The following is a 15,836-nucleotide window of genomic DNA, read 5'->3' as shown; positions in this document are numbered from 1 at the left end:
AACAGGGCGTGGCTGGTCACGTGATGCATTTATAGCCAATTTTTAAAATGAAATTGGAAGATTTTTTGGTTGTGATTGGCCTTAAATTGTTAGTCATCTGATATCTTGAAAATGCTTTATGTTATACCACCCCCCTTTAAAAATTCTGAAAACTCTGTAATGACCCAGACCATAATCTACTTGAGAAGGAAAAAGTCACACAACTTAAAAAAATTGTTTTAATATGTAAACGGCCTCTTTCCGAATTGGGAATGGTCAATCTTCATCGATGTTTTACGGTTATTGGAGGACAAAATATGTGACATTTTGTAAGGAACGTGACCTAATCAAGCATGAATCAATGAATTTCTTATAAAATTCTGTGTACATGAAATCATTCCGCGCGAAGCGCCGAGCCGCGAGATTTATAATCTCGTCGCGCGCGAAGCGCGCGTGTATCACTCAAGCATCGCAAGGCCAGCGTGATTTCCTCTTGGCTATAAATCTATCGAGTTTGGTTGGTGTCCGCCTTGACGTCATCCAGTAGTGACGTCAAAGTGCACTATGGGTTTCCAGGCAACCGATTGCCATCGATGACAAAGGATTTCCAGCCATTTGTTGAATCCACCGTTGTTGAGTTTGCTGTTCTGTTTTATTTACCTGAGATGTTGGGTGGTGACTCACCGACCGTAAACATTGTTATAATTCACAGATGAAAAAACCCGTCTTCAAGAAGAAAACCCAGAGCTTTGTCATCGATGGCAATCGGTTGCCTGGTAACCCATAGTGCACTTTGACGTCACTACTGGATGACGTCAAGGCGGACACCAACCAAACTCGATAGATTTATAGCCAAGAGGAAATCGCGCTGGCCTTGCGATGCTTGAGTGATACACGTGCGCTTCGCGCGCGACGAAATTATAAACCTCGCTGCTCGGCGCTTCGCGAGGAACAAAATTGTAAGATATCATCGGAATCAAAGACAAACTTGGCAACTTCAGCTGCATCTTCACAGGCAAGAGAGCTACTTCGACGAAGTAAATGTGCTTCTGACACTTTCAAAAGTAGGTTGAGTTTGATCGTCCGGGTGAACGTAGTCCTGAATAGGACTGTTGTTGTTGACAGAGACTGACCTTTCGACAACCTGTGCGGTAGTCATCTTCAGAGTCAAAGTCATCTTCACTGTCAACAACAACAGTCCTATTCAGGACTACGTTCACCCGGACGATCAAACTCAACCTACTTTTGAAATGACTCTTGGGTTCAAACCTTTCACAATTTTATAACACTTTATATATATAGTGTTTTTCTAGTGTATGACCCGGCAAGTGAGTTTTATAAAAACAGGTACATACAAAGGTATTGGCCATCGACTAATTGGATTTTGTGTTTATGTTTCTGTTGTTGTTCCACAGTGCTACAAGCCTCGCCTGATTAAGTTGGCCAAAATGTGGAAGCCACTATTACCTCTTTTAAGATTGCCCGTTAGACAAGGACGGTGTTGTGTCGACCTGTTATAAGATCTGAAAAGGAAAGCTTGAACTTTCCTGGTGTCATGTTACGATTTGTGGAAATTAAATGCATTTTTTAATGGTGGCTCGTTTGTGTCTACTGTGTTTAGATGCTGTACTCGGACAATGCTCTGTCCTGAGGCACATCTCCGTATTGGCCATATAAGGGAGTATGCCCTCCCGGGTAACCATTGCATGCAAACCATCTAGTACAATGGCCAGGCTTAAGAATATTTGCCCCACCCCTCCCCCCCCCCCGACCACAGGGACCGTGAATAAAGTTGAATGGTTTGAATAAGCGGAGATATAGATTATATACAGCCGACTCCCGATAACTCGAACCCTCAAGGGAAATCGAAAAAAGTTCGAGTTATCGGGAGTTCGAAGAAAATAGCCGAGAGTAAGGTAAAAAACAGTTTTTGCTGCACAGTGAACATTTTAATCACATTTAATTGTAGAAATGTTAAGTGAAAATTAAAAGATACTTCTAGATTATAAATCAGAACGTAACGCAACAAAACATAGCCTAAATAGAGCATGCGTTTTACTGTTTTGAGAAGAAGAGCTGCTTCATGTTCACGTTAGCCAGTGACAATCAACATCAGCCTCCACTAGTAAACTATACTCCTACAACACTTCAATAGGAAATCCAAAATTCAATGTTTCGGACGCCCGTAGACGGCTTTTTTCCCGACTTTTCAAGGACTCAAAACATGGTTCGAGTTATCGAGGGTAAAATTATGCAGAAAATGACCTGAGGGGAAACGAAAATTGGTTCGAGTTAGCGCGAGCTCGAGTTATCGAGGGTTCGAGTTACCGAGGGTAAAATTACAGTGAATGTATGATGGAAATCCAGGGGAAATCGATTTTGATTCGAGTTAGCGCGAGGTTCGAGTTAGCGAAGGTTCGAGTTAGCGGGAGTCGACTGTAAGTAGTGTTATCAGTTACGTGCTTACAGACGTCATCATCTTTGTTTATGAAATACCATTCATATTATTTTAATGTTGACAAAGTCATTAAGTTGAATCACGCTCAAAAGATTATTACAAAGTGCGATGGAATTATTACAAATTGCAACAGCTTAGTTTATTACAAAGTGCGAGGGACATTTATTACAAATTGCGACAGCGTTTTTATTACAAAGTGAGACACGGTTTCATGAACAAATTGCGACAGGTAATACAAATTGCGATGAATTTATTACAAATTGCGACAGGTATTACAAAGTGCAATGATTATTACAAATTACAGGGAAGCCTTTCTCAAAAGAAAATTTTTTCGCGGTCTAAAAATAAGGGGGTGGTCCCCCGGGCCCTTCCCCTGGATCCGCCACTGAAGTGGGAAGAACGGCCGCTGATAGGGCTGATCCAAATTGAAGCAGGCGTTCACAATTGATTCAGAGGCCGAGCTTTTCATGTACTTAATTCAATGCAATAGGTTCGGCTGCGTCGCGTCCAGTTTTAATTATTTAGCAAAGCTATTCATGAACTTTCTGTAAAACGCTTTTCTTCTGAGTGAATAACTGGCCCTAATAACGATTTTCATGTACCCGCAAGTATGATTGAGTAAAAATTTAGAAGTTAATGAAAAGTTATCATCTTAAAAAACTTTAAATTGTCTCCTCCAAGTTACCAACACGGAAAGAGGAAAAAGTCATAATTAAAAGACGGAGAGACACTTGCACTGACTTGCGCAAACAATTGTCTTCAAAGGAAAAAACGTACAGAATAACTTAAGAGAAAAAGATTTAAACAAGTTCTTAAACTCGTTCCTTTGCGATAAAACTAAAAATGTGGCATCAGTAATTAAAATTTCTCCTTATGGATCTTGGAAAAGAAACTAACAGGTTGTTAAATTTCTCATCGCCAACTCTAGCGGTTTTTTGGCGCGCGAATCTCAACTTTTCGTGAAAATTTGAATGACTTACACTTCGATAAAACAGATGGCTACTGGACTAGGTCCATGCATTCACATTTTACGTATATCATCTTCATGATCTTGCAGTATCTATAACAGACGTATTCGCAAGCTCCTAACTAATAACTAAAGTGCTACTATGAGGAAATATAAAAAACAAAAATACAATAAATCGCAGGGGTAAACATCACACTGAAAAAACGTAGTCAGAGATGGTGGCTTTAAATTTTGCAGTTGAATCCTTTGTTTAATAGCAGCCTAACAAATAATTTTTACCAGATCCTGCCAAAACATGCTTCAGGACGAAAAAATAGGTTGTGAAGTACAGGCCGACAGGTTCTTTTTTTCTTAACCAAAAAAAATGATACTTTAATAATAATAATAATAGTGATAATGATAGCAAAAAATATGCTAAAATCATGAATTATTATTGAACAGCACGGTTGAGGACAGCATCGAGACTACTGCAATTATCTTTGTCAAAGAAAACTTTTGACCATCTAATATGGTTTTAGTCAATATTTTTCATTTAAGGTGTTTTTTCCTAAACAACCTCCTTTGAGAACTACCGTCAAAAATAAAATAATAATTGCCCCCGCAGGGATTTCGCCCATAGGGGCGAAATCCCGAGGAGGCACCCTAGTAACTCGCGCGTATATTAAGGACAGTACTTACAGTTCAAATATACAGTCAGCATACTTGAAAAAATCTCGATTTGCTCGAACAGGGGCCGCGAGGAATCGGTAGGTAATGATGACGTTTCTATTGTTTGCGCCCGCAAGTACGAAATGGTTACGATGACGTAAAGACAGAAAATCCCAAAGGGACCGCTCAGGTAGATTTTGTGACATTTATTGTGCAGTCATACTTCGATACTCTTTTGCGTTACGCAGTGACATTCTGTGGAGCAGTTGTTTTGAAAGTTACGGAACAAAAGACACTCGTTAAGCGCAGATGAGGTTATAAGGTGCGTTTAACTGTGTATATATAAACACTTGGAGAGTTTGCCAGACACGAGTTCACAAATCTTTGATTTATATTTGAAACCTTGCCAGACACTCTTTCTCTCTCTTTGACCGGAATAAGACTCAGCCCGAAACAAGCAAGACGAGTGAATAACGGCTAGCTTATCACTAGCAGATTGATGGACAATTACAGAAATGCACCGACAATCAAATTCTGTGCTGACTTATTCCCTGCTCACAGATGTCCTTCCGTAATTATAAAGTTTCAAATAAGACTAGAATGCGCGAGCGTGAATCGATCAAACATCCTTTTAATTTCTAAGGCTTAGTTTCCGCAAATAAAAGGAACTGAATGTAAAAAGTGAAAGAGAAATAGCGAAAAATTCAACTTCCAATTAGATCTTTTCTTATGGTTTAGAATAAACTATTCTCGAAACTGAGAATGTTTTGATCAAAGCTGTGTAAATCGAGCTGAAACTGTGCATGGAACCTTGCGTTTCCTGTATTTATCTCACCTATTGTATGGAATATGTGTGAAAATCTTCATTATGAATCGGTATATTTCAAAGAGCTACACAACCAGCAAGAATACTATTGACCGACAATATACATAACGGGGGCAGCTGTAGTGTCAACCATTACTAGTATTAATAAAAAAAGTGTCAGCCAACTGTATGACCTGCCATGATGACATATGAAACCTTTAGCGTAAAAGAAGTTACATGCTAAAGTTATTTAAGTTATACATCCTAAGTAAACAGGCAGGAGTAAACTCCAGATCTTTTGTCTGATAAGGTTTCTGCGTTTGGCAATAATAGACCTTTTCACGGTTTATGACGCCATCTTGGCTGGGGGCAAATACGGTTAAAATTACAGTGAATGTATGGGATTTTGGCCCACTTGGAACCGCTATAACGCCGTTACAAAGAGGCGGATTTCCAACATATACCATCTACCTTAAATAGTTTTATTGATATCATGCATTCAACAGAGAATAAGGCTATTTAAGAAGGTACGACGTCCGTAAATTCGAATTGTAAAACTTCTCATATGGCTTCTAATTTCATAGTCATTTGCCTAATGTTGATTAGAAGAAGGGTTTGTATAAAAAAAATTCGTTTACGGTCGTTTTAACCTGAAACTCTCCTTCATACTTCATGTAATTAATCTCAGTACAAATGTCTTTTAAAAAATATATTTTCGCTGTGGAAATATTAATCCGACTTTTTGTAGGGGAATTATAGCGGTTTCAAGTGGGCCAAAATCCCATACATTCACTGCCGTGATTTTAGCCGTGTTTGCCCTCCAGCCAAGATGGCGTCATTAAACACTTCAAATCAGTGTTTAAACAAAAAAAGACTGCAAGTGGTTTCCCTACAATATGTCATGAATTGCCATGAAGTCTTGGCCAATAAGGGACATGTTTAAGCAGTGAGTTTGTCCCGCTGACAGGCAGTTTAAAGTACAGATGGGTCGAAATAACTTCCCATATGTTTCTCTTAAGCCCATATCATGGCGGGCAAGTTTTGCAAAGCCAGGCTGGATGGATTATCGCCCCTATTTCACCTTTACGAATCTTCCATGCTAATTTTGTGCATTATAAGCTTGGTATTTGCTGTCGTTGCGGCTGTTGGAAACCTACTAGTTATTCGAGCCTTGTGGAAAGCCTCCTCAATTCCCGTCAATTTAAAGAAGTTATTTTTCAGTCTTGCTTTGTCTGATCTTGCTGTTGGAATGTTTGTGCAACCTATGTTTGGTGTTATCGTGGCGATGATGTTGATAAATGCATCGACAGGAAACTACAACTTTGTTCCATTCTGTCCCAACATTTTAACTGTATGCTACTATTTCATGTTTCTTCTCGCTTGTGCGTCGTTTTTGCATATTACTGCCATTGCACTGGATAGACTTCTTGCTGTTTCTCTTCATCTTCGGTATCTAGAACTTATCACTGAAAAACGTGTTTTAAAAGGTTTGGTGTCCATATGGGCAACTAGCGCTGTAATTGCTTCCATATTTATTGCCCTTCCAGAAAACAATAACTTGGTACAAGCGATTGTTGACATTGCTGGCCTTCTCTTGACGTCGGTGGCATATGTCCGCATCTACAAAATAGTCAAATATCATCAGAAGCAAATTCAATGTATCCAAATGCAGCTGCAAAATACCCAGACAACAGAGCTGCTCCGACAAAAGAAATCTGCCTTCAACGCTTTCTTCGTCTATGTTGTTTTCGTAATTTGCTATCTTCCTCTTATTTTTTCTGCAATACTGAACACAACAAACGTATCTTCAATTCCCGTTTTGATGGCTCATAATTTTACAGAGTTTTTAGTTCTCCTAAATTCTTCTTTAAATCCTTTTATCCTCTGCTGGCGATATCGAGAAATTCGGCAGATTGTGACCAGTGTTGTAATGAAAAAGTTGCGAATGAAGATACAGCCAACAAAGAGGGAGAATTCATCAAGAAGAGGAATCGACGTGACCCCCACAGCATCCAAGATCCAGTAACTAGAAAACCATAAAAGACGATCATGTCTATGTATGAAAATCCATTCGACGTGTTTGACATAATTTTCATCGAGGATTGTGTTTTAAATGTTAATTATTCTATAGCTACAGTTCTATGGAGAAGCGGAAATTGTTGTGTTAATCAATGTGCATCATGCCTAAACAATCAAGTTTGGCTAAACTATTTCCCAGCCAGACACACATTCATTTTAAGGTCCGCATGTAAACGCATTAGAAATATACTAACAGGTTTATCATGACGGCTTGCGGCCAAATGTGAACGATATAACGATCGTCGTATTGGAAACATTTTCGAAAGCTGTCTTCTGAGTGGACATGTTCGTTTGTGAGTAATTATGGTTTATATGAGGAGAGAAGTATATTTGCGAGCATTGAGTTAACATAAACTTATGACGGACTGACGTGCTGCGGTTGGGCGCCGCTTCTCGCCTTGCAGAGAAAATAACCGAATCAACAGAAACCTTGTAGCCTTCTAGTGATCCTAATTTATGATCCCTATAATACTGAATATGTTTTAGACTTGAGCAACCATTTGCTGAAACTCTTTTTACTAAATGTTAAACCAGTTTTGAGTAAGAGTATATAAAAATTAAAATTGCCATTAAAAAATCGTAATCTTATTACTTTTAAATTTCCTTGCGTAAACGGCACGCGCTTAGGTGAGCCAAGGGTCTGAAAGTGTGAAAAAATTAATTAAAGCGTGTCTTAGTCAAATCCAGTAAATCATTCTGAAAGGAAATCTTAATATTACTTTTGATTCTTTCTTTTGATCGTACCTACAGCAGAAAACACAAAGACGACGATAACATGGTCTACTTACCCGTTTTGTGATATAAATTCAGATAGATTTTAACTTATTTCAGCGGTCCTATAGTTTTTTTTTTTTTTCAATGAAAATGTTTAGTTTCATTCTAAATTTGAATGTGAATTTATTTCTCGTTATTACCTAACATGGCACTTGCGATTTTGGCTACCTGCTTTAAATCATGGGAGGTCTCTTCTTTAACACGTATATTAAAAAAAAAATGACAAGCCACAGTTTGCGACCTCTGAATTTCTGTTTAAAAAAAACCTGTTACAATTTACCACTCCCCCATTGGGTTTTTGCTGTCCTAAGGTATAGGAAGCATTTTTTAATGGAAAGGATTAACGATAGTTATGATGCAAACATCTTGGAAGATAGCATTGGCGGGGAACTGTGACGACCAATACCCACCTTCATGGATTTCACTTTTCAGAAATTCAGATTTCCATCAAAAAACATCCTCGGATTGACCCAAAGGCAACTGCAACTGGCACTCTAGATCTCGAGGAGTACGACTCATCTATTGCTTTTGTATCAGTCAGTTGTACTAATCAAAATTAGTACAAGCTGTTGCTAAGCAACATGGGCTACAAAAACATTTTCCCAAAGATCTTTCCTTTAGAAGGTGCGGTTTATAGAATTTTGGTCTGCAGGGCTTTACAAGAGTTGAATACCTCTTACAATAGCTTACGACAACGGATAAAATTTTTCTCTTTGATTTTTTACACTACGCAAGTCACTGAGCCATGAGGCAAAGCACATTTTTCTAGAGGTAATTAGTTCAATCCACGTTATAACGATTGTATGGAGAAGGTCCTTGGAAATTACTTTGAATTACGTGAGAAACCTATAAACTGCCGTCACTGGAATGCGTGGACCTACAGGATCAAATGCTTTTCCAAGGAGAGATCAGAGCACGAAAAAAAAAAAATAGTGACGTAAGGCCGGAATCATCATGCTTGCTCAAAGCTATAAACTGATGCAGGGCATTGCGTTTGATTTTCCGCTAAATATAAATCATAGAAAAAAGAGATTTTAGCGTTTTTTATAGTAACTGCACAGTCTCGCTGCCCGGGCAATGTAAGCCTTGTCGGATGCGCCTGATATGCTTGGTAATAGAGCCTTTTCACATGACGTAAGTACGGCGGCCGTACTGGTGCTTCAAAACAACAACGGCGGCCATATTGGCATTCCAAACAAATACTGTGAGAGTTGAACACTTTTCTTATGTAAAAAACTTCTTTTATTCCAATACATTTTCATTAATGATAGACGACGTGAGTGAAAATGCTCAATAGGCCAGTGTTTAGTTACTAGAATTCATACTAGGCACCGAGGCTGAGAAGTAAAACAAAAGAAATGAGGTATTGATCTCTTTAATGTCAATGCCATTTCTTTTATTTTTTTTTCCCTTCAAACCTTGCACCCAAGGAAGAATTTTAGTAACATCAGGCAACATAGTCACTCCATACAAGCACACTGCAACACGGAGTTTTATATCCATTTGCGATTTAATTTTTTATTGCAAAAGACATCCTTGTTTTATGAAAATATATAAATATACAGTTTGTTCGCATGTCAAAACTGCCCGAGTTATTTAAGAAGGAAACTAGAAGCAATAAAATATGTCTCCAAAAACATAAAGTTCCGTTTTGATTCCACTCAACGCCGTTTTCGTTTCCCCTGGCACTTTTCCCATTCCTTACAATCGCTGTGTATTTGACTCTTGTTGTTTTTTAAATAAAGGTTTTAAAACGGTATATAATGTCTCTTGTGGTTTTATTGCTAGCAATTATTAGTGGCATCTTTTAATTGATCCTTGTTAAGTTATTTAAAATTGTTTATATAATAATACGTCAAGGTGCTTCCTTGGGTTTTTCCTGTAGAACGAATTTGTATTCAACTTTGGGCTTGCGAACTCGCATAATTAGCTGACTAACGGTGCCTGAAACGCTGAGACTTTAATAGTTTTTCATTTCCTCGAGATAGATAGGAGAAAACGTCGGACAAAATTGAAATAGAGAGTTTTCAGTTCTATTTTGTGTATGTGTTTTGTTTATATATCTGAGTTTAAGCGCTAAATAAGATATAGGGAGCTGTTTCTCGCGTTGCTAGGTGATCGCTTCTCTGCAGTTCCTATTTTTGCTTTTTAATAGACGTTTAAAACAGGCTCAAGTTACTTAACGGGCAAGCCTAGGCAAGCCTATTGTTTCTATTGAATAAGGGAGACGCTTATTAGTAAACCTATACCGAATAAGTATGCAGGAAGACAGTTATTAGTATAGAGGAAGGCATTTTTTCCCTAGGTTACAACAATGGGTGACGTCATAGACTATCCCTAAACTATCCTTACCTATCAAAATAAAAGGTCAAATTTAGTTAATTTCTTATATTATTTTTACCGGATATTTCTGTTTCCAGTATCACATGTCATGTACATCTTTCGCCGACCTTTCTGGTAAAAGGCTTTCCGCATACAGTTTCCATTGTTTTCTTCTTTGTTTTTGCACGATCAATAAATTGCTGCTTCAATTAACGCTGGGGTTGCCAACACGTAGTCTGTACGGATGTGAGAATCTATTTCTAATCCAAACTGCTGCCCACGCTCAGTGAGAGGTTTGCGTGTTAGATTAAGCTTGTGAAAGTCATAATTTTGTTGAGTACATAACCTGAATTTTGTTAAAATATGAAAAGGTTTGGAAAAACAATAAAACCACAACACTAACAAAAAAGATACAGCTGATACTAACTTTAGGGATGCTACCGTAAATTCGAATTATAAAACTTCTCATGTGGCTTCTAATTTCATGGTAATTTGCCTAATGTTGATTAGAAGGGTTTGTATAAAAAAAAATATTCGTTTAAGGTCGTTATAACCTGAAACTCCCCTTTATACTTCATGACAATAATCTCAGTACAAATGTCTTTGAAAATACATTTTCGCTGTGGAAATATTAATCCAACTCTTTGTAGCGGAGTTATAGTGGTTTCAAGTGGGCCAAAATCCCGTACAAAAAGTTTACTGTAATTTTAGCCGTGTTTGCCCTCGAGCTAAGATGGCGCGCGTCAATACCGTAAAAAGGTCTACTAAGTGTTTAAAGAAAAAAAAAAACTCGCTGCAAGTTGTTTCCCGCTGACAGGCAGTTTAAAGAACAGATGGGTCGAAATAACTTCCCATATGTTTTTCTTAAGCCCATATCATGGCGGGCAAGTTCTGCAAAGCCAGGCTGGATGGATTATCGACCCTATTTCACCTTCACGAATCTTCTATGCTGATTTTGTGCATTCTAAGTTTGGTATTTGCTGTCGTTGCGGCTGTTGGAAACCTACTAGTTATTCGAGCCTTGTGGAAAGCCTCCTCAATTCCCGTCAATTTAAAGAAGTTATTTTTCAGTCTTGCTTTCTCTGATCTTGCTGTTGGAATGTTTGTGCAACCTATGTTTGGTGTTATCTTGGCGATGATGTTGAGAAAGGCATCGACAGGAAACTACAACTTTGTTTCATTCTGTCCCAACATTTTAACTGTATGCTACTATTTCATGTTTCTTCTCGCTTGTGCGTCGTTTTTGCATATTACTGCCATTGCACTGGATAGACTTCTTGCTATTTTGCTCCATCTTCGGTATCTAGGACTTATCACTGAAAAACGTGTTTTAAAAGGTTTGGTGTCCATATGGGCAACTAGCGCTGTAATTGCTTCCATATTTATTGCCCTTCCCGAAGACAATAACTTGGTACAAGCGGCTGTTGACTTTGCTGGCCTTCTCTTGACATCGGTGGCATATGTCCGTATCTACAAAATAGTCAAATATCATCAGAATCAAATTCAATGTATCCAAATCCAGCTGCAAAATACCCAGACAACAGAGCTGCTCCGACAAAAGAAATCCGCCTTTAACGCTTTGTTCGTCTATGTTGTTTTCCTAATTTGCTATCTTCCTCTCATTTTTACTGTAGTACTGGACACATTAACAAGCGTATCTCCAATCCCCGTTTTGATGGCTCATAATTTTACAGAGTTTTTAGTTCTCCTAAATTCTTCTTTAAATCCTGTTATCCTCTGCTGGCGATATCGAGAAATTCGGCAGATTGTGACCAGTATTGTAATGAAAAAGTTGCGAATGAATATACTGCCAACAAAGGGGGAGAATTCATCAAGAAGAGGAATCGACGTGACTCCCACAGCATCCTAGATCCAGTAACTAGAAAACCATAAAAGACGATGACGTTTATGTATGAAAATCCATTCGACGTATTTGACATAATATTCATCGAGGATTGTGTTTTAAATGTTAATTATTCTATAGCTACCGTTCTATGGAGGAGCGGAAATTGTTTTGTTAATCAATGTGCATGATGCCTATAAACAATCAAGTTTGGCTAGCCTATTTCCCAGCCAGATACATTCATTTTAAGGTCCGCATGTAAACGCATTAGAAATATACTAACAGGTTTATCATGACGGCTTGCGGCCAAATGTGAACGATATAACGTTCGTCGTATTGGAAACATTTTCGAAAGCTGTCTTCTAAGTGGACATGTTCGTTTGTGAGTAATTATGGTTTATATGAGGAGAGAAGTATATTTGCGAGCATTGAGTTAACATAAACTTATGACGGACTGACGTGCCGCGGTTGGGCGCCGCTTCTCGCCTTGCAGAGAAAATAACCGAATCAACAGAAAGCTTGTAGCCTTCTAGTGATCCTAATTTATGATCCCTATAATACTGAATATGTTTTCGACTTGAGCAACCATTTGCTGAAACTCTTTTTACTAAATGTTAAACCAGTTTTGAGTAAGAGTATATAAAAATTAAAATTGCCATTAAAAAATCGTAATCTTATCACTTGTAATTTTTCCTTGCGTAAACGGCACGGCTTAGGTGAGCCGAGGGCCTGAAAGTGTGAACAAATTGATTAAACGCGTGTCTTAATCAAATCCAGTAAATCATTCTGAAAGGAAATCTTAAAATAACTTTTGATTTTTTCTTTTGATCGTACCTACAGCAGAAAACACAAAAACGACGATAACATGGTCTATTTACCCGTTTTGTCATATATATTCAGATAGATTTTAACTCATTTCCGCTGTCCTATAGTTTTTTTTCACTGAATGTGTTCAGTTTCATTCTAAATTTGAATGTGAATTTATTTCTCGTTATTACGTAAAATGGTACTTGCGACTTTGGCTACCTGCTTTAAATCATGGGAGGTCTCTTCTTTAATGTGTATATTAAAAAAGAAAAATGACAAGGCACAGTTTGCGACCTCTGAATTTCTGTTTAAAAAAACCTGTTACAATTCACCACTCCCCCTTTGGGTTTTTTCTGTCCTAAGGTAAAGAGCAGCATTTTTTAATGGAAAGGATTAACGATAGTTATGATGCAAACATCTTGGAAGATGGCATTGGCGGGGAACTGTGACGACCAATACCCGCCTTCATGGATTTCACTTTTCAGAAATTCAGATTTCCATCAAAAAACATCCTCGGATTGACCCAAAGGCAACTGCAACTGGCACTCTAGATCTCGAGGAACACGACTCATCTATTGCTTTTGTATCAGTCAGTTGTACTAATCAAAATTAGTACAAGCTGTTGCTAAGCAACATGGGCTACAAAAACATTTTCCCAAAGATCTTTCCTTTAGAAGGTGCGGTTTATAGAATTTTGGTCTGCAGGGCTTTACAAGAGTTGAAAAGCTCTTACAATAACTTACGACAACGGATAAAACTTATCTCTTTGATCTTTTCACACTACCCAACTCACTGAGCTGAGACATGAAGCACACCTGGTTAATGGTATCAGTATTTTTTTAGAGGTAGTTAGTTCAATAAACTTTGTAACGATTGTATGGAGACCGGCTTGGAAATTACTCTGAATTACGTGAGAAACCTATAAACTGCCGTCACTGGAATGCGTGGACCTACATGATCAAATGCTTTTCCAAGGAGAGATCAGAGCACGAAAAAAAATAGTGACGTAAGGCTGGAATCATCATGTTTGGTCAAAGCTCAAAACTGATACAGGGCATTGCGTTTGATTTTCCGCTAAATATAAATCATACGAAAAAAAGATTTTAGCGTTTTTTGTAGTAACTGCACAGTCTCGCTGCCCGTGCAATGCAAGCCTTGTCGGATGCGCCTGATATGCTTGGTAATAGAGCCTTTTCACATGACGTAAGTACGGCGGCCGTATTGGTGCTTCAAAACAATAACAGAGGCCATATTGGTATTCCAAACAAATCCTGTGGGAGTTGAACACTTTTCTTATGTAAAAAACTTTTTTTGTTCCAATACATTTTCATTAATGATGGATACGTGAGTGAAAATCCTCAACAGGACAGTTTTTCATTACTAGGATTCATATCAGGTACCGAGGCTGAGAAGTAAAACGTACAAAAGAAATGAGGTATTGATCTCTTTAATCTCAGTGCCATTTCTTTTGTTTTTTCCCTTCAAACCTTGCACCCAAGGAAGAATTTTAATAACATCAGGCAACATAGTCATTCGACACCAGCACACTGCAAGACGGAGTTTTATATCCACTTGAGATTTAATTTTTTATTGCAAAAGACATCTTTATTTTGTAAAAATATATATATATATACAGATTGTTCGTATGTCAAAACTGCCCGAGTTCTTTACGAAGGAAACAAGAAGCAATGTCTCTAAAAACATAAAGTTCCGATTTGATTCCACTCAAGGCCGTTTTCGTTTCCCCTGGCACTTGGCAGCCCCTGTGGCTTTTAAATTACCACCCCGCAGATTTCCTTGCACTATCAAGGCCTGCACTTCTTCAACAGTCAGCGGTTTTGCGTCATTTGCGCACCAGCTCTGTTCTCCTTCTTCCTCGATTGATGGCGGTGCGATAGAGAGGTTCGCATGCGCAGGCTGAGGTCCAGCTCCTTGAAGTCCATCGATGGGTGTTTCTCTTGCTTCTTCAATGGCCTCCTTAACTTTTTCCAGGGCTTTAGTTTGCAAGAACTCGTTGCATTTCTGCTCAATAATACCCAGGTACTGTAACATGTTGTTATCATCGACTGTCACACCGCCTCCGAGAAGACTGGTAATAGCGGTGCGATCGCACTTGATCGAGTTGAAAACACCCTCGATTTTTGGCTTCAGGAGCTCTAGGAGTCGCCTTGTTACCTTGTACTCCTTTTTGACAGAAGTTGACTCCTCAGTAACCTTGACCATTTTCTCTTCGAGTTCTTGCAGGATTTCCTTTCTGCGCACATCGTTCTCAACGCCCTCTTTCTTTATCAGTTCGATTTCATCTTTGAGATATTTAATTCCATCTTGTAGACATTCAATTTCAGTGTTCATGTTGTTGACATAATTAAACAGGGCGAAGTTTTTATCTTCTTTCTCAATAAATGAATCGACTAAGGTGTCAGTGTTCTCGATCCCTGTAGCTTCCTTGATCTGGTCAAAAATCACCTCATATTTTGTCGCTTCCTGTATGAGCCCACTAAACTGGATTTCCATCTTCTTAAGCGTGCGTGCAATCAACTCCTGTTCAACAATTGACGAGCGATCTTCGGTTTTTGTCGTCATGAAGTCTCGGAGTTTCCGATCATGCTTGAGAACGCGCATGACATCCTTGATTTCTGCATTGTACATAGCCAGGTCTCGTTCCGCCCTCTCGCGTAAAGAAGCCATTCTATGCTGCGCCTCATCTCTAGCGTTGAAATGCGAGGTCGCTATTTCTGAGATACGATCGATTTCTCTCTTTCCTTCTGAAATTTCTGTTTGCAGACGCTTGGAAAGATCAAGAAACCTTACTTTCTGTCCTTCAATATGGCTTATGTGTTCCCGGAGATGTAAATTATTGGTCAAGACATCGTTAAATTTTTTGGTCATTTCATCAAGCCTGTTTTCCAAGACTCGCGTAAGCTTGATATTCGCGACATGTTTCTTGTGGTAAACATCCTTGCCTCCTCCCATCTTCTTACACTGTTTGTTAATCGTTTCCCTCATGTTAGCGACTTGCTCCTCAACGCACGCAACAGCGTCTTTTTCTTGTTTGATTTCTTCTCGCACTTGTTTTTCCCTATCGAGCAGTTCCACGATCTTTTCGACGTTTCCTTGATCAAACATCTCATTTTGGCGGCTTTTTGCAACCAGA

General features: G+C 38.6%; 3 protein-coding genes across 3 annotated transcripts in view; 2 read left to right on the top strand and 1 right to left on the bottom strand.

The window, feature by feature from the left end:
* Positions 1-5,884: 5,884 nt before the first annotated feature.
* Positions 5,885-6,883, top strand: LOC140950886 (adenosine receptor A2a-like). The gene has a single exon (XM_073400103.1). It carries the CDS (start codon positions 5,885-5,887, stop codon positions 6,881-6,883), a length of 999 nt encoding a protein of 332 aa, XP_073256204.1.
* Positions 6,884-10,909: 4,026 nt separating this feature from the next.
* On the top strand, positions 10,910-11,902 carry LOC140950885 (melanocortin receptor 3-like). Its single transcript, XM_073400102.1, has one exon. The coding sequence runs from the start codon at positions 10,910-10,912 to the stop codon at positions 11,900-11,902; it is 993 nt and encodes a 330-aa protein (XP_073256203.1).
* A 2,413-nt stretch (positions 11,903-14,315) lies between these two features.
* Positions 14,316-15,836, bottom strand: part of LOC140950620 (coiled-coil domain-containing protein 63-like) — a 1,794-nt gene continuing 273 nt past the window's right edge. Inside the window, exon 1 of the mRNA XM_073399859.1 lies at positions 14,316-15,836. This exon is cut by the window's right edge and continues 273 nt beyond it. Coding sequence (XP_073255960.1) covers positions 14,408-15,836 — 1,429 coding nt within the window. The 3' untranslated portion in view covers positions 14,316-14,407.

Source organism: Porites lutea, chromosome 10, assembly GCF_958299795.1.
Source record: "Porites lutea chromosome 10, jaPorLute2.1, whole genome shotgun sequence".
Lineage (NCBI taxonomy): Eukaryota > Metazoa > Cnidaria > Anthozoa > Scleractinia > Poritidae > Porites > Porites lutea.
Note: the sequence above shows the minus strand (reverse complement) of the source record. Positions and strands in the feature narration are given on the sequence as shown.